General features: G+C 39.7%; 1 protein-coding gene across 2 annotated transcripts in view; it reads left to right on the top strand.

The window, feature by feature from the left end:
- Positions 1 to 18,691, top strand: part of Prkg1 (protein kinase cGMP-dependent 1) — a 1,233,235-nt gene that overhangs the window by 447,242 nt on the left and 767,302 nt on the right. For both annotated transcript variants that reach the window (XM_063271952.1, NM_001105731.4), the window contains exon 3: positions 15,792 to 15,905. In XM_063271952.1, coding sequence (XP_063128022.1) covers positions 15,792 to 15,905 — 114 coding nt within the window. The remainder of the gene's footprint in view (positions 1 to 15,791; positions 15,906 to 18,691) is intronic.

The following is an 18,691-nucleotide window of genomic DNA, read 5'->3' as shown; positions in this document are numbered from 1 at the left end:
AAATCCTGAGTCATGAGTTTAATTTACCAGTATCTTCGAAAGATTGTCTGATGAAAGTCTAAAGGAATTATTTTTTCTAAAAAGATTTCAGTTCTAGGACCCCCGTTGAAGGAATCAGAGAAAGAACTGGAAGAGCTTGAAGGGGCTCGAGACCCCATATGAACAACAATGCCAAGCAACCAGAGCTTCCAGGGACTAAGCCACTACCTAAAGACTATACATGGACTGACCCTGGACTCTGACCTCATAGGTAGCAATGAATATCCTAGTAAGAGCACCAGTGGAAGGGGAAGCCCTGGGTCCTGCTAAGACTGAACCCCCAGTGAATGTGATTGTTGTGGGGGAGAGTGGCAATGGGGGGAGGATGGGGAGGGGAACACCCATAACGAAGGGGAGGGGGAGGGATTAGGGGTATGTTTGCCCGGAAACCAGGAAAGGGAATAACACTCGAAATGTATATAAGAAATACTCAAGTTAATAAAAAAAAAAAGATTTCAGTTCAGTAATAGAAAGAAGCACAATGGAATATATGTGGAGAACCCAAAGACAGCAGGAACCAATACATAGCTGTGGCTAGACAACTCTTCTGACTCGGTTGAAGAGATCCTTAGCAAGGGAGGTCCTCCCAGTCTGCTCACGGTGCCTTCCGGAGGTTGAATAGTGATAATATATAGAAGGAAGGTGACAGTCAATGAATGGGAAGGGGATAGAGTCTCTTTTTTTTAATGATGCTTCTGTACAGTGAGAAACCCTCCATGGACATTTAAGAGAAGAATGTATCCGCTGATGGAGTGCAGCATTTACAATGGAGTGTAAATGGAACTTCAGACGTTAATTCCTTTAGTTGAGAGTTCCTCATCTTAATTTGGCCAAGGGCATTGTCGAAAACCTGATGCGTATGGATCTAATCTAAAAATATTCCCAAATGCTCAAAATAAAGTATTTTAGAATATAAAGGAAACCAAGTCTTTTGGAAATCAGTAACAAAAATATTCTTTGTGATTCACTAATTGAGGTTTATTTTTATTATGTGCACTAAGTAATAGTATGTAACAAAGTGATGATGATGATGGTAATGATGATGATGATCACAACATTTTTATAGAGAGTGTAAAGATATCTGGGATGTTTGTGATGTAGTAAGAAAATATTTCTGTTGGTGGCATCACAATTTGTGTTAAGCTAGCGTGATTTGTTACAGTGAAGTACTACATTTTGGTTAAAGGTCAATAAAACTGTCCTTTCCTTTTTCATATCCGTGTTCACGGATCCATGAATTATTTCAAGCTAAGAGCCTCTGAGCCAGGCTATGAAGTCTCAGTGAGAGGATGACAAGGATTCAGATTCAGGCTCGTTTAGAAAAGATTCCAGTTCACCGGAAGACTAGACGATCTTTGCTAGCAATTAGCATTTGACTCCAGAGAACACTTTCAACTTCCCAGCATGGGCTTTTATATCAGAATAATATTTAATGAGTGAATCCTGTTCTCTCCAAGAAACCAGGGAAGGAACTGTATCCATTGCTGTTGGCAGAGGCTTAAAGTAGTGTTTCGGTTTAGGACGAGTGTTATCACATGAATAGAATCTACTCACAGGAAGTATTTCTGCCATCAGCGGCATGGCTCAGTTCAAGGTGATTGGGGTGTTCTTTTTCACAGGGAGAAGTGAGGAGAGGGTAGGAATTCTTCTGCAGGAAGTGGACTAGAGTTGTTGAAAAGTGTTGGTGCAGCAGAGACATTATTGAGCAAGTGTGAGAAGCCAAATCATGTCCGACACAGGAATTCTCATGAGGAAATTTATGAGTTGGGCACTAATCTTATCATTGGGCAATCACTATGTGCCTGTGTTCAGTAATCATTGTTAACGGCTTCACTGAGACAATTCACCATACCATCTGCCTCTTTAAAATATTCAATTCAATAATTCTTAGAATATTTACAAATCTGTTTGCTCATCAACATAGCCTAATTTAGGATATTTTCATTATCTCAAAAGGAGCCTCAGTCTTACCATCTCTCCCAGACTTTGGCTCCTTAATCTCTCTACAGTAATGTTGGATAATTTGAACATTTTGCATCAATGAAATAATGCAATACATGTTTTTTGAGTCTTTTTTTCACTATTTGTCTGGGCTCATAAATAATCTGACAAGGGGTAGTACAGAGTTATCACCTTACGATGGCTGACTAACATTCTACATTTTGCTAAATCATTCATCAGTTGGTGAAACTCTGTGCCTGGTTTCATTTTCCAGCCCTCTTTGACTGCCTACTAAACAGGTGTTTAGCTGTTTTCTTTCCCCTTTGGTTTTTCTTATTACAGACATTCTAAAACTATTATTGTAGGGGCAGGAAAGATGAATTAGCAGCTAAGAACACTTTGTGCTCCCTCAGATGACCTGGGTTAGATTTCCAGCACTTACATCCCATGGTTCAAAACTGCCTAAAGCTCCCAGTCCTAAGGATCCAATGTCCTCTTCTGGCCTCTGTTGGTACCAGCACACACATGGTATTTACACAGACACTCATGCATACACGCAAGTGAAAAAATCAGAATAAATCTTTAAAATTATCCTGATCTTATTCTGCTTACAGTGGTTAAATATATATATATATATATATATATATATATGTGTGTGTGTGTGTGTGTGTGTGTACATATATATGCATATATACATATATATATATATAATTTTTTTCTGTAGAGGCTTTCCAACCAAGTCCTCTCATTACCAACCCAGCAACCTATTTGCTTTTGAGAAGTTTGAAACCCACCCCTTTTGTGTTTTTACAGATGTTCAAAGCATTTTGAGATATGTGGTTACTCATGTTAAAAAACATGAATGTGAATATATATATATGTACATATATATGTGGATATATATGTATATATATGTGTATATATATATATGTACATCTATATCTATATCTAGATAGATAGATAGATAGATAGATAGATAGATAGATAGATAGATAGATAGATAGATAGCTGTGTTTTCTGAAGCATCCGAGTCTCCTGTAAAGGGGGGGGGATACATATACCATTTCAAATACACCTATTATTAAGTTATCAAATATAAACTCTTATGGTAGGAAGTGCATTTTAGCTCTCTGAAAGCTTTAGTCCAGTAATGGCATATACATGCTTTCAGTAACTGGAGAGAGTGCTTGGCACTTTCTGCTGTTTTCCTTCTTTTTTTTTTTTTTTTTTTTTTATGGGAGGAAAGGGTTTATTCAGCTTACACTTTCACATTGCTGTTCATCACCAAATGAAGTCAGGACTGGAACTCACACAGGGTAGGAACCTGAATGAATGCAGGGTGGATGCAGAAGCCATGGAGGATTGTTGCTTACTGGCTTGTTTCCCCTGGCTTGCTCAGCTTGCTTTCTTAAAGAAAGCAGACTACCAGCCCAGGGATGGCACCACCCACAATGGGCTAGGCCTTCCCCACCTTGATCACTAATTGATAAAATGCCTTACAGCTAGATTTCATGGAGGCATTTTTTCAAAGGAGGCTCCTTTCTCTGTGATAACTCCAGCTTGTGTCAGGCTGACACACAAAACAAGCCAATACAAGGGCATTTTCTGTTCCCTATACCTCTGGACTCTGCAGTCTTAGATTTCTTTTCTTTCTTTTTTTTTTTTTTTTGTTGGAAATAATGTTTTTCATCTTTATTAACTTAGATATTTCTTATTTACATTTCGATTGTTATTCCCTTTCCTGGTTTCCAGGCCAAAATCCCCCTAACCCATCTCCCTCCCCTTCTCTATGGGTGTTCCCCTCCCCAGCCTCTCCTCATTACCGCCCTCCCCCAAACAATCATGTTCACTGGGGGTTCAGTCTTGGCAGGAAATAATTTTTAAGCTGTTTTTGTCCTGGAATGTTCTTCTTCCTCCTTTAATTAGGACAGACAGTTTTGCTTGGTTTATTAGTTCTATGCTGCTTCCATAGCCTTTTAGGGCTTAGAACACATTATTTGAGATTCTAGTTTTCAAAGTTCCACTGAGAAATCAGCTGTTATTCTATAGGATTTTCAATATATACAACTTGCATTTTTCTCTTATAGTGTTCAATAAACTTTCTTTGCTCTGTACAGTTAATATTTTATGCATCATATGCTGTGCGGATATATTTTTCTGATCTTTTTGTCTATTTGATGCTCTATGTGATTCTTTTTTTTTTTTTAACTTGAGCATTTCTTATTTACATTTCGAGTGTTATTCCCTTTCCCGATTTACGGGCCAACATCCCCCTAATCCCTCCCCCTCCCCTTCATGGGTGTTCCCCTCCCCATCCTCCTCCCATTGCTGCCCTCCCCCCAACAATCACGTTCAGTCTTAGCAGGACCCAGGGCTTCGCCTTACACTGATGATCTTACTAGGATATTCAATGCTACCTATGAGGTCAGAGTCCAGGGTCAGTCCATGTATAGTCTTTAGGTAGTGGCTTAGTTCCTGGAAGCTCTGGTTGCTTGGCATTGTTGTTCATATGGGGTCTCTAGCCCCTTCAAGCTCTTCCAGTTCTTTCTCTGATTCCTTCACCGGGGGTCCTATTCTCAATTCAGTGGTTTGCTGCTGGCATACGCCTCTGTGTTTGCTGTATTCTGGCTGTGTCTCTCGGGAGAGATCTACAACCGGTTCCTGTCGGCCTGTACTTCTTTGCTTCATCCATTTGTCTAATTGGATGGCTGTATATGCATGGGCGCCACATGTGGGGCAGGCTCTGAATGGGTGTTCCTTCTGTGTCTGTTTTAATCTTTGACTCTCTATTCCCTGCCAAGGGTATTCTTGTTCCCCTTTTAAAGAAGGAGTGAAGCATTCTAATTTTGATCATCCGTCTTGAGTTTCATTTGTTCTAGGCATCTAGGGTAATTCAAGCATTTGGGCTAATAGCCACTTATCAATGAGTGCACACCATGTGTGTTTTTCTGTGATTGGGTTACCTCACTCAGGATGATATTTTCCAGTTCCAACATTTGCCTACGAATTTCATAAAGTCATTGTTTTTGATAGCTGAGTAATATTCCATTGTGTAGATGTACTACATTTTCTGTATCCATTCCTCTGTTGAAGGGCACCTGGGTTCTTTCCAGCTTCTGGCTATTATAAATAAGGCTGCTATGAACATAGTGGAGCACGTGTCTTTTTTATATGTTGGGGCATCTTTTGGGTATATGCCCAAGAGAGGTATAGCTGGATCCTCAGGCAGTTCAATGTCCAATTTTCTGAGGAACCTCCAAACTGATTTCCAGAATGGTTATACCAGTCTGCAATTCTACCAACAATGGAGGAATGTTCCTCTTTCTCCGCATCCTCGCCAGCATCTGCTGTCACCTGAGTTTTTGATCTTAGCCATTCTCACTGGTGTGAGGTGAAATCTCAGGGTTGTTTCGATTTGCATTTCCCTTATGACTAAAGATGTTGAACATTTCTTTAGGTGTTTCTCAGCCATTTGGCATTCCTCAGCTGTGAATTCTTTGTTTAGCTCTGAACCCCATTTTTTAATAGGGTTATTTGTCTCCCTGCGGTCTAACTTCTTGAGTTCTTTGTATATTTTGGATATAAGGCCTCTCTCTGTTGTAGGATTGGTAAAGATCTTTTCCCAATCTGTTGGTTGTCGTTTTGTCCTAACCACAGTGTCCTTTGCCTTACAGAAGCTTTGCAGTTTTATGAGATCCCATTTGTCGATTCTTGATCTTAGAGCATAAGCCATTGGTGTTTTGTTCAGGAAATTTTTTCCAGTGCCCATGTGTTCCAGATGCTTCCCTAGTTTTTCTTCTATTAGTTTGAGTGTATCTGGTTTGATGTGGAAGTCCTTGATCCACTTGGACTTAAGCTTTGTACAGAGTGATAAGCATGGATCGATCTGCATTCTTCTACATGTTGACCTCAGGTTGAACCAGCACCATTTGCTGAAAATGCTATCTTTTTTTCCATTGGATGGTTTTGGCTCCTTTGTCAAAAATCAAGTGCCCATAGGTGTGTGGGTTCATTTCTGGGTCTTCAATTCTGTTCCATTGGTCTATCTGTCTGTCTCTGTTCCAATACCATGCAGTTTTTATCACTATTGCTCTGTAATACTGCTTGAGTTCAGGGATAGTGATTCCCCCTTAACTCCTTTTATTGTTGAGGATAGTTTTAGCTATCCTGGGTTTTTTGTTATTCCAGATGAATATGCAAATTGTTCTGTCTAACTCTTTGAAGAAATGGATTGGTATTTTGATGGGGATTGCATTGAATCTGTAGATCGCTTTTGGTAAAATGGCCATTTTTACTATATTAATCCTGCCAATCCATGAGCATGGGGGATCTTTCCATCTTCTGAGGTCTTCTTCAGTTTCTTTCTTCAGAGTCTTGAAGTTCTTATTGTACAGATCTTTTACTTGCTTGGTTAAAGTCACACCGAGGTACTTTATATTATTTGGGTCTATTATGAAGGGTGTCATTTCCCTAATTTCTTTCTCGGCTTGTTTCTCTTTTGTGTAGAGGAAGGCTACTGATTTATTTGAGTTAATTTTATACCCAGCCACTTTGCTGAAGTTGTTTATCAGCTTTAGTAGTTCTCTGGTGGGACTTTTGGGATCACTTAAATATACTAACATATCATCTGCAAAAAGTGATATTTTGACTTCTTCTTTTCCAATCTGTATCCCCTTGACCTCCTTTTGTTGTCTGGTTGCTCTGGCTAGAACTTCAAGAACTATGTTGAATAAGTAGGGAGAGAGTGGGCAGCCTTGTCTAGTCCCTGATTTTAGTGGGATTGCCTCAAGTTTCTCTCCATTTAGTTTAATGTTAGCAACTGGTTTGCTGTATATGGCTTTTACTATGTTTAGATATGGGCCTTGAATTCCTATTCTTTCCAGGACTTTTATCATGAAGGGGTGTTGAATTTTGTCAAATGCTTTCTCAGCATCTAATGAAACGATCATGTGGTTTTGCTGTTTTCCTTCTTACGGACTGTGTAATAATATGATTAAAATGTCGTCCTAAGGCTCGTGCATAATCAATCATGGTTGTAGTGGGGTTCAGCAACCAATACTGCATGTATTGACCTATCAGTTGTGGAGGATTTAGTCTCATTCATGGCTGTACTTTCATTTGGGGTTTCTCGACACCAGCACCATTGACCTTTAGCGCTGAGTAATTCTTTGGCGGGCTGGTGTCCTGTGCATTATAGGAGTCCCAAGACCATCTTTGGAATCTTTGCAGGATATCATCCAAGTGATGACAAGTCAAATTGTCCCCAGTCTTGGACATAGATTCCTTGAGAAGTAAAACTGCCCTCTTCTCCAACTGAAAACAAATTGCATTACATCATAAATTCTCCTAAAATTAATTAAAATGTAAAATAAATGAATGTCATATGACTATCTCAAAAATATAACAGTAGTGGTACTGCCATTTTTCTGTCTATAGAGAGCTACAGATAGAGCTCTTTATTGTTTCCCCATTTTCCCTGTATGTGTGGTATATATGGGTGTTCACGTTTGTGTACTTGTGTGTGCTTCTGTGGAAGCCAGGTTGATGCTCGTTTTTGTTCCTTTATCTCTCTTCACCCCATTTCTTGAGACAAAGTCCTCAGGGAACTTGAGCTCACCAATGAGATTAGACTGGCTAATCAAGAAGTCCTTGTGTTCCTCCTTTTTCTGCCTCCCACTGATGGGATAACAGGCACGTACCACCATGCTTTGCTTTTGTAAGGGTATGCAGGCTCTAACTCAGGTCTTCATGCTGGTTCAACAAGCATCTTTACTTCCTAATCCATTTCCCCAGGCTTCTGTTCATTATGGACTGATCGAAGGTGATCACATATTATAGGAAGAATATTAACCTACTGTAGAAGCAATAGTGTAGGACTGTGTCATCCAGTGCTGGAATTTGCTTTAATAAGCTGACTACGTAATAAGTTAACATTTCAACTCTCATTAGTCTCAGGATGCAAAAATCTATTTTCCCTTGCTGTCCTGTGTGTGCATGTCCTTCCTCTGGCCTCTATTCTATTGGATGCTGAGCCTATGTGTGCCTCCTTTAAGGAATATCATTCTGGTTTAGAGAGATGCCTCAGCGATTAAGAGCATATGATGCTTCTGATGATGACTTCTGCATGCATCCCAGTACCCACATGGTAGCTCATAACTGTCTTCCCACTCGATTCCAGAGGAGTCTGCTACCCTCTTATAGCATAGAGGGGCGACAAGCACACACATGGTTCTCACACCTAGATGTTGGCAAAACACCCATATACAAAAGAGAAGAGCAAATATTAAAAGTACATTGCTCCAATTTCATATTTTAAAAACCTTTGAGCAGGAAGCTTTGTCCTGATAATATTATATGAATTCCAATAGTTATAGAAACCATGAATGCAAAAATAGTTTAAGAAAACTTTGCTGCCTACATATGTCTAACGAGACACTAATTAGCAAGATTGAATCAACTAGTGATAAAACAAACTTTGAAGGAAATATGTCATACTGCAACAGGGCAGTTTCACACTAATGTTTATTCAATGGCGAAAAGAAAAAAAAGAAAGGAAGGAAGAAGGAAAGAAAGAAAGGAAGGAAGGAAGGAAGGAAGAAAGGAAGGAAGGAAGGAAGAAAGAAAGAAAGAAAGAAAGAAAGAAAGAAAGAAAGAAAGGAAGGAAGGAAGAAAGGAAGGAAGGAAGAAATCAGTCACCAAGTTTAATCCCTTGAAGGGAGAACACATTAATTCAGGAGCAGGAATTGAGCTCCAGAGAGACCATATCCACTCTGGATGGGAAAGCAATCTTGAATAGATACTCAATAGGTCCTGATACCCCGTCATTCTTTCACTCATAAAAAAAAAAACTTCTAACAGACAAGCTGTCTTTTTTTTCCCTCAACTCGTTGGGGCTTAAGGAAGACAGATATAAATGAATGACCGACAGGTATGAAGAGAAACAAGGTCTCTAAGTCTGCGTTCGGTTCCTGAGAAGTAGACAGAAGGAAGAGGAAGCTTCTCCCTTTACTTAGCCCTATCCCTGTCTTGTCACTTTCTGCATTCTTCTCCGAGTGACACAGCCTCTGATCTGAAATGACCTCGCAAGTCAGGTCTGATAGAATCTTTAATTGGTGGAGATAGAAGAAGACCCGGAGATGAACTTGTCTCCCAGAGGAAAGTGTTTCTGTGCTGGTGCCAACACAGCCCAGCCGCCAGAATGCTGAAAGGTCTGTTGAGTCTAGGAATGATAGAAATCCTTATGAGAAAACAAACATCGTTAGGCTACAGCCTTTAAGTTACAAATCTGTGAGCATATACTCGGTGTGCTTGGGAAGGAAAGAGACTGGCGGTATTAGCTAAATGGGAACTTTGATATAATACCTGTTGGTTTTTAATGGCCAAACAAGCTGTCTTCAATGTGCCAACCAAGACTGCTGAATCTGAGCACAGTATCCACAAGCAGGCTGCTAGCAGCCATTCTCTTTCTGACTGCCAGTAATAAATCCCTAAGCTAATTCTACTTATCATGAGAATCCTTATGGCGCAAAACCCTAAGTTAGAAAAAAAGAAAAACCAGGATAAATAAAACCAGGGGATTTGGCTTCTCTTTATAAATTCAGTTTCTCCCTTTATTTCTTGAAACTCCTGTTTCTTATGAAACACAGACAAAAATGTAGATGCTTTCTAATAGCCCTCTTAACATTTCAAATCTCCCCGGGGTCATGCACATAGAAGGGTGCCAAAAGCAGAAGCAAATTGATTGCAGCTAAAAGTGTCAGGCTTAGGATGTATGGCACAGCCCATTCCAGATCACAAATAGACATTGGTACCTGAAGTGGAATTTTAAAAAATATTCAATGTCCTGTGATACAGCTGTCAGTTATTCATGGCTGTGGCAGGAGTAAAAAAGAAAATAACAAAATGAAGCTATAAATAGTCGTGAACCTCTTCTGGGCCGCTGTTTCAACCTCTTCTCTTGGACAAACCACATTAGCAATTTGGAAAGCTCCAAATGACTTGTATGTTTTTTTGCGTATCATATAATGACCAGAAGACAGGGTAAAAATGACAGAGTATCACACTGTAAGACAAAAATAAGCTCTAAAGAGCGAAGTAGAAAGCTAAGAGGAGCTAGATCTGGGGTTTGTTGGTTTCCCAAATACGTGGTTCTGATAGTCTGTAGGGAATGCTGGGATTAGTCAAAAGGAAAGAATAATTTCGAAAGACTAGAACTTTACCAAGTTTTTGCTACTCTTTAAAAAGTCTGGTTTGAAATCTAAGATTTAAGAGTCAAATTCGAAGAATTAAAATGTCACAAATAAGTTATGATTGGTTTTATCTTTGTTTTTAAAAGAAATAGAAATTATATATGTTGATGTTGACCTGAAGGAAATGCACTAAATTTAGTCTTTAAAAAAAAAGTCATATTGGTGTAAAAGTTTCAGGAGTAGACCATTCTACATTTGATAAACATGCATCAGGGAAAGGCACCCCAGTCTTTCCTCCACAGCATAATCATTACTCATGAGCTATTCTCAAGGATCTATGAGGTGGCCACTGAGTAGAACAGAAAGAGAACCAGTACCTAAGAACCTCTAGGCCTGTAGTTCTCAACCTGTGGGTCGCTACCCCTCTGGGGTCTCACAACCTTTGCACAGGGGCTACCTAAGACCGTCTCCATATCCGATATTTATATTACAGTTTATCACAGTAGCAAAACAACAGTTAGGAAATAGCAACAAAACTGATTTTATGATTGGGGGTCACCACAACATGAGGAACTGTACTAAAGGGTGATAGTGTTAGAAAGGCTGAGAATCTCTGGTCTCAGAAGTGGTCTTGTGACTCCCTAATATTGTAGAAAAAGATTGATTATGTGGGAATAGGACCTTGTGGGCATAAAGACTTAGTTTTTTAAGCAAGTGGGAGTTCATATCTGGCAAAGGAAGTATATGTATTTTTCAAATAGAAAAATAGCTCACATAGATAACTCGTAGACACTGAAAGACAATGTACTTAGTTTTCTCAACTGAATATGGAATTCATTCTTGAAAAGCATTTAGATGGCCACCTAGAGACTGCCCTACCAAGGCATCAATCCCATCTGCAGACACCAAACGCTGACACTGTTGTTGATGCCAAGAAGTTCTTGCTGACAGGAGTCTGGTAATGGCTGTTCCCTGAGAGGGTCTAACAGCACCTGAGCAATACAGATGCAAATAGCCAACCAATGGACTGAGGCTGGGAAGCCCAGTGGAAGAGCTAGAGGAAGGACTAAAGGAGTTAAAAGGGGATTGCAACCCCATAGGAGGAACAATATCAACTATCCAGACCACTCAGAACTCCCAGAGACTAAACCACCATGTATACATACGTGGAGGGATCCATGGTTCCAGCTCCATATGTAGCAGAGGATGGCCTTATCTGGCATCAATAGGAGGGGAGGTCCTTGGTCCTGTGGAGTTTGATGCCCCAGCGTAGGGGAATCCTAGAGGTGGCAATGGGAGGGTGGGTGGAAGAGCACCCCCACAGAGGTAAAGGGTGGGAGGATGAGATTGGGGATTGTGGAGGGGAAACCGAGAAAGGGGTATCATTTGAAATGTAGATAAAATGATGAATAAAAAGAAAAAAGAAAAGCTTTTAGAAATGTACAGTTGCTTCTAATTTTACTTGAAGGTTGATATGAAGCCTAATAAGTAAGCTTAACCAATTCCTCATCAATAACTCATTTGGGTAGGTTGTTGGATACTAAGATACCTCTCCATGCCTTTTAGAGAGCCTTCCTTCAATCCATGTACGTCTCTGTCATGAGTCCCTTACCTGTCCCTTCTCTCTGTTATGTATCCTCATCCTTACAACAGGTATGAAGTAAAATAAGCTATCTAATTGATTATGATTCAGGGCAATGGCTAGAAGCAATCTCTGTTTCTGATTTAGGTATGTCTGTTCAATAAACTATAACATCAACAACGGGGACAGTGCTTTAAACTGGTTGGGACATGGCGACACATCCCGATAACTCCATCATTCTGAAGGTAGAACAAGAAAGATCTGAAGTTCATGGTCATAGCAAGCTTGAGATTGTCTAAGGCTTTATGGGACTCTGTCACAAATCCAAGAGCAATACTAAAGAAATAATAAAAACAGATATTTTAAAGTAAGTGTCACAGATCCTATGGCATCAGATTACTTAAACTTCCTTGTTAATTTTGGCCATACTGACCGTCTAGTATTTAACCTGGAAAACGTATCGATATTCCAAGCTATCATTTATCAAGTATAATACTGAATATTTTAGCTGTTCTAATTAGTATAGAACATAAGCTTCTGTTGGCAGCACCAGTTAATAATATATAAATGAATAATTAGCACATGTATAACTTACACCTATGTTTTCAACAAAAGTTAGATGTAAAAAAATAATAGACAAATCAGACTAGGGTAGTAAGGTGGAGGGTGACGGTTCATACCTGTAATCCCAGCACTCGGGAGACAGAAGTGGGATTGCTCTATACAAAGCCAGTATGGTCTACACAGTGAGACTCTCTCTGAAAAAAAAAAAAAACGATTAGGAAAATAATTTGTAAGTAGAAGTAGATTTGTGCAAAAATTTCAAACACTAGAATCTCCCATGGTTCATTCAGGACATCAGCTTTCTGGAGATTTTAAAAATGGAAGTTGTAATCATTGACAAGAGAGGTTGTCTAGACATTTAACTAGACAAATGTTCTAAGAATTTGGTTTGTCCAGAAAGGAAGGATGTCTACAGGATTCGCCGAGGTGCTCGTGGTGGTTGCTGGGTAGTTCCAACTTCCTCTAAGAAGAATCATCCAGATTTCATAAGTCAGCTCTGAGGTGATGGATCCACAGATTTACTTGAAGAAACCCCTGGTTCAAAACAGCAGCCCTAATGTTCCTTGCTGTCTTTTATTGGTCAAGTATTGCTACAGTGTAACTCTGAATGTTCAGCTGGATTCTGCCTAGATGTTGCTTTCCACTAGAGACTGTTAAATGTCAACCTCAAAGACAGAGAAGCAGATTCACACAGTCACTCATTTTTCCTCTAAGCGCTGGTTGTTTTGTTTTAATTATATTTATAATTAACACTACGAGCTTTAGATTGACAGTTTTATAATCAATCGAGAAGTTATTACTTCTTCTCCATAGGAGCTCCAAACTCAAGTCTGTCATCTCTTAACAAAGATGAATGGATAAAAGTCCAAAGACTTGGCGTTCTCCCTGTGAACCGCCCATTTCCTTGGGTTTCTGTTTTCTTCTTTGGGTCTGATAATGACTTGAACTAGAATGTTCTCTCCTCACTGCCATTGCACCTCATTGAAGGAATCTAAAAACAAACCGTTTATAACTGGAAACCTATTTTCCTACATAGGCTGCAGTTACTGGAGTAGCTGATGGGCTATTGGAATATATTATAAATAATTCTTATTTAAGATAATTCTTATCTTAAATGATAAACAAACATAATGAAAATTACATCAGCAGCAGGGGCAGACATGTGTTAGACTTTTTGTGCAGGGTTAAGCATTTTAGCCGCCTTATCTCATTTAAATTGAACAATCACATAGGTGCTCTGGATTCATTGATTTTACTAATGAAGAAAGTAAAGTATTGAAAAGTTAAGCATATCTGTCAAATGCCGTAGTGCTGGTAACTAAGAGATAAGGAAACTCAAGTCCTAGTCTGACTTCAGACAACATATCAATTTCTTGACTACCACACGGTTATGTTCTCTGTCTCATTCTTGAGTATCACATGAAGTTTCTAGAGGGAGAGACTTACCGCTAAAACAAATGGGATATGCTATATTTTTTAGTGGATAAACCCCTCAGGCTGATTTTTGATATCACTTAAAGGAGGACATTCTCTTTCTCTGGTCAGTGAGCACGAGATATCTCAGGCATGTCTGATCCATTTGGAGTCATTAGATTTGCTTATTCACAGCTTACTTCTAAGGAATGACTTGGTTCTGGTGTGGTAGTAGATCCTGTATTTTATCATCATTATTTTCTACTCCCCTGTCCACAGAAACTATTGAAATATGGAGGCCCAGAAGAGAGTTGTTCTCAACCTTCCTAGTGCTGTGACCCTTTGATATAGTTCCTCGTGTTATAATGAGCCCCCAACCATAAATTTTGTTGCTACTCCATAACTGTAATCTTGCTACTGTTATAAATCATAGTGTAAATATTTGCTGTGTAGTGTATCTGACATGAGACCTCCCAGGAGGGGTCACAGTCCACAGATTGAGAACCACTGCTCTACAGAGCAAATGGTGCCTCATGGAGTCATAGGTGAAGCATCTTTAATGCTCAACCAGTGCGTGGAAGTTAATGTATCAATTCAGATTTTAAGCCCATACTTAGATTAAACTCTATTGGTTTGAAAAGGGGAATGGGGGCTGGGGATTTAGCTCAGTGGTAGAGCGCTTACCTAGGAAGCGCAAGGCCCTGGGTTCGGTCCCCAGCTCCGAAAAAAAGAACCAAAAAAAAAAAAAAAAAGAAAAGGGGAATGAATTTATTCTCAACACACACATACACATACACATACACATACATATACAGAGAGAGAGAGAGAGAGAGAGAGAGCTATTATAAGAAACAGGCATGTAATAGGACAGCTCTGCAGAGGATTGCTTATGGGGCATCACTGGGAGGGGAGCCCCTTGGCCCCTTGGCCCTGTGGAGGCTCAATGACCCAGTGAAGGGAAATGCTAGGACACTGAGGCAGGAGTGGGTGGTGGGGGAGAGCCCTCACAGAAGTGGGGGGGATGGGGGGTGGGATGAGGGCATTGCCGATGGGAAACCAGGAAGGGGGATAACATTTGAAATATAAATAAATAAAATAATCAGTGAATAAATTTAGAATAATAGAAGAACAGCAGCTCTGATGCTGGTATATGGGGCCTAAAGTTAGGACAGCACTGGAAAGTATCCGGTCAGGGCTTAGTTCTTTTACCAAGAGAGAGGTCTTCTTTTCTTCCATAGACAGTGGGTAAGAGATTGGAAAAACAGCAATAGTGGAGGATAGAATAGAGTGTGTTGCTTTTGATTTTCCCCCTAGTTGTCTTGTGTGATGGAAATTTTAGGCTACACAGCAATGACTTTTTAAAATTAGTATTTCCCGCATGAATAGCACTCGGCGTCCTAATTCTGAGCAGGAATCTGTACCCAGTGTGTAGCGTTTCCTTAGCTTTTTCCTTCTTTAGCATTTTCTTCTCTCACCCCATTGTGGAGCATAAACAGTCCTAGTACTTCGTGGTTGCTTTATTTTCTGACTGAGAGTCAACTTCACAAGCCGGGAAGCAGAGAAACCAGTTTGCCTTGGTCAGATAAGATGTTTTCAAATAAACAGATACCAAAAGTTGCAATTAAATAATGCCTAAGGGTCGGGGCGATTTCTCCCTTTATAATAACCGCCTTGCTCAAAATGGAAATTTCCGAGTCTGAGGCATGCTGTAGAAAATGTGCCCACTTACTCAAGTCTCCTTTTGGATGTAAAATAATGTTAAAATTGGAATTATCGTGGTTTGCTAAAAATTACATGTGGAATAGTTTTCTATGCTTCTGTTTTCATGCCCACCTTTTGCCAGCCTTTTCTTGGAGTCTTACATCAAATCTGTTGGTGAAGAATTTAAGAGAAGGGATTCTTAACGAGCATATTTTACTGCACTCCCTGCATCATCCTATTGTGGAAAACTTGGTTTCCATTGGTTCACTGTTGCTTTAAAAAAAAAATCTCGTAATGAAGCCACAGTAAAGGAAATGGCATGGGAGAAAATCAATGTAACGCGGCTTTCTTTCTTCTTTCAGATGGGAAGGTCGAAGTCACAAAAGAAGGTGTGAAGTTGTGCACCATGGGTCCCGGGAAAGTGTTCGGGGAGCTGGCTATTCTTTACAACTGTACCCGGACAGCGACCGTCAAGAGTAAGGCTCAGTTCCCTAGTTTACTCATCCTTTTCCGCGTCCTCCTCCTCTCTGCCTGTGCGATATTGATTTGATGCTGATTGGTTGAATCTCTGTCGTCAGTCGGTCTATATTCAAATTTTTGCTTTGCAGTCAGGTGACCTGTTTGATAACTTACTGGAAGATGATAGTCGACGATGCACTTTATCTCTAATATGGAATAATTATTGTTCTCATTAAAACTTATGGCAGGGTTTTTTATTTTTTATAAAAGATATAATGTTTTAAATAACATTTTATTAGGAGAAAGTTCTATTCTTTTCCCTACCACTGAAGCTGGGGAGGATGATATTCCAGAACATTTCCAAGGCTATTTTAGATTATGTGAGCCATATGCGTCCCACCTGTTGATCCTGGGATTTGGAAAACCTGAGGCGAGATGTGCCCTTTGCCTCATCCAAACCTCCCTGAATAAAATACACCCTGGATTCCGTAACTGCATCTGAGTGTATTTTCGTCTTCGGCTGCTCATCAAGTCGGATTGTGTAGTAGTTGTTCTTTTCTCTGATTGAGCGTATTTTAAACCGGGTGATAAAACAGCTTGTTTCCCTGATTTTACATATATGTGGAGATGTGATTTCTCTGACAACACTGGGTGTTCAGTAGGAGCAGCTGCAGCAGTGAGAGGGAAAATTGTATTTTTAAAAGAGATCTTCCTGTGTAAGATAGAAGGATGGTATAACAAACGGAGCTGAATAGAAAGCTAACGGTGGAAGTCCGGTACATCCTTAGGCAGGTGTGTGTATGTGTGCGATTCAAGTGCCCCATTATCCCATGGATAATTTCAATGACAAATTATGGCAAGGAGCTTTTGTTTAAAAATCTGGCAAACTGACAGGTGGTTTATATCAATCAGTTTTATTTGGATGACACTGGGTAGTTTGTGTATTTTCCCCCAAGTACAATATAGATTGGCAATGTTATCTGAAGGCGTCGGTTGTAAAGGACTCAAGAATGCATGGCCACAGGAACGATGTGTGGCTGTCTACGATACCAGTTATAGCTGAGCATGGCTGTCAGTCAGTGGCCTTCCTCCTGCAGTACTACAGCAGCATTGTTTGCACTGGATCCTTCTGGGCTAACCCTTGATCTTAGAAAGGAGATCCTTCAGTTGATAAGTACGGCCAGGATTTTCTTCCATGCTATCACTTAATTCCATGATTCAAAAAAAATCTGTGTAATTTTCTCTCCCTTAATAAGGAGCCTAGGACGGGAAAGAGCAGCTATGACTCCATTAAACCAAACAGATTTCACTCTTATGTTTTGCTTTTGTAAGACATATATTTTTAGAGTAAATAAAGGACCAGAAATATTTTTTGTTAATATAGGTTTTCTTAGAATTGTGAGTAATTTTTGCCATTTTAAAGTTTTTGAGCACTTCAGCCTTGTATAATACTGCTCAGTGAATCTAATTGAGACGGCAAATTTCTAAAGGTTAACATATGGTAATCACTCCGTTCTTAATCATATGAAATATTGAAAGAAATATTTTAGATAGACTCGTTTATTTAAATGGATTTTAGAGCTAATTATTTTTATGAGCTGATTGCTTCCCTTCACAAAGATCAGTGGTCACACCCCGGGTCTGTAAAATGGCGTTCGTTCTCACTAGCTGCTGTGCGCTCGCGGTGGTAAATTTAGAGAAGCACCATGCATCTGAATTAGTGAGAAGAAACTGAATCTTGGATGCAAAGAATGATCCTGTTTCCAGGTCAAAATATTCCTCACTGAGGGGAATGAATGTTGGGGGACTTTTTTTTTAACTGAGCATCACACATGAGCATACCTGTACGCATGTGTGTGTTTTCCACTTCATGGTGCCTACTTAAGAGGTGAAAACTGCATGGAGAAATGAGCCATGGTCTTACAGGATGGTAAGGTGTCTCTGGATTTGCACGTATAAAAGTTATGAGCGTTAGTGTGAAACGTTGCTTACAAAGAACTATTTCTTTTAACTGTCTCTTTCAAGCTAAAGGTATAAATGACAGCTGTTTATTGCTCAGTGCTGTTTGTCATGTCTCCTTTCCTAGCCAGAGAGATTGTCACATTACTGTGGACCTTAAGTGTCATTTTTTTTATGATGAAATGAAATCTTCAGACCTACCACCTTACCATTCTTGTTAGAATGCACCATGTGTGCTGTTTGTAAACAGCGGCTGCAGAATGTAGACCAAAGGCTGTCTTACTCTTTCCATGAGAGATTTTAAAATGGTTTTAAATATATGTACCTGCATAGGCCAAGTACTTTCTTGGGATTGTGTCTGATAGCCCACTTCTTAGCCGCCATCTTGTCAGTGATGACTGTTGGGTCTAATAGCACACATCTGTGGAGAATGCCCTCCTCATCTAATTAGCACAACCATGCATGCTATTTCCTTTCTTAGATTTCAGGCCTCGCTCTGTCTTCTGTAATTAAAAATGTAGATGATCTCTCTGTCTTCTTCCCTAGGGTGACCGAAAATTGCCTGTTTTTAATACATTTAGAATCCCGGAGTAGTGACTCAATTCTAGGAGGCTTGTACAGGACCTTCAATGAACATGAGTGGATACTCTTCATGAGAGCACTTTTTAAATTTTTATCAGAGCATGAGAAAATTCCAACAGCTTCTTTGGATAGTTGATCATATGCATGTTCATATCTGAAATACTTTTAAATTCCTTAGTAAAGCTCTAGATTGGCATGATATGCTCTAAAAGATGGTCCCTTGTGGTGATCTTTAAAGACTCATTGTGGAAGCTTGAAGCCA

The sequence above is a fragment of the Rattus norvegicus genome, chromosome 1 (genome assembly GCF_036323735.1).
Source record: "Rattus norvegicus strain BN/NHsdMcwi chromosome 1, GRCr8, whole genome shotgun sequence".
Taxonomy (NCBI): domain Eukaryota; kingdom Metazoa; phylum Chordata; class Mammalia; order Rodentia; family Muridae; genus Rattus; species Rattus norvegicus.
This window is presented reverse-complemented; position numbering and strand designations above follow the sequence as displayed.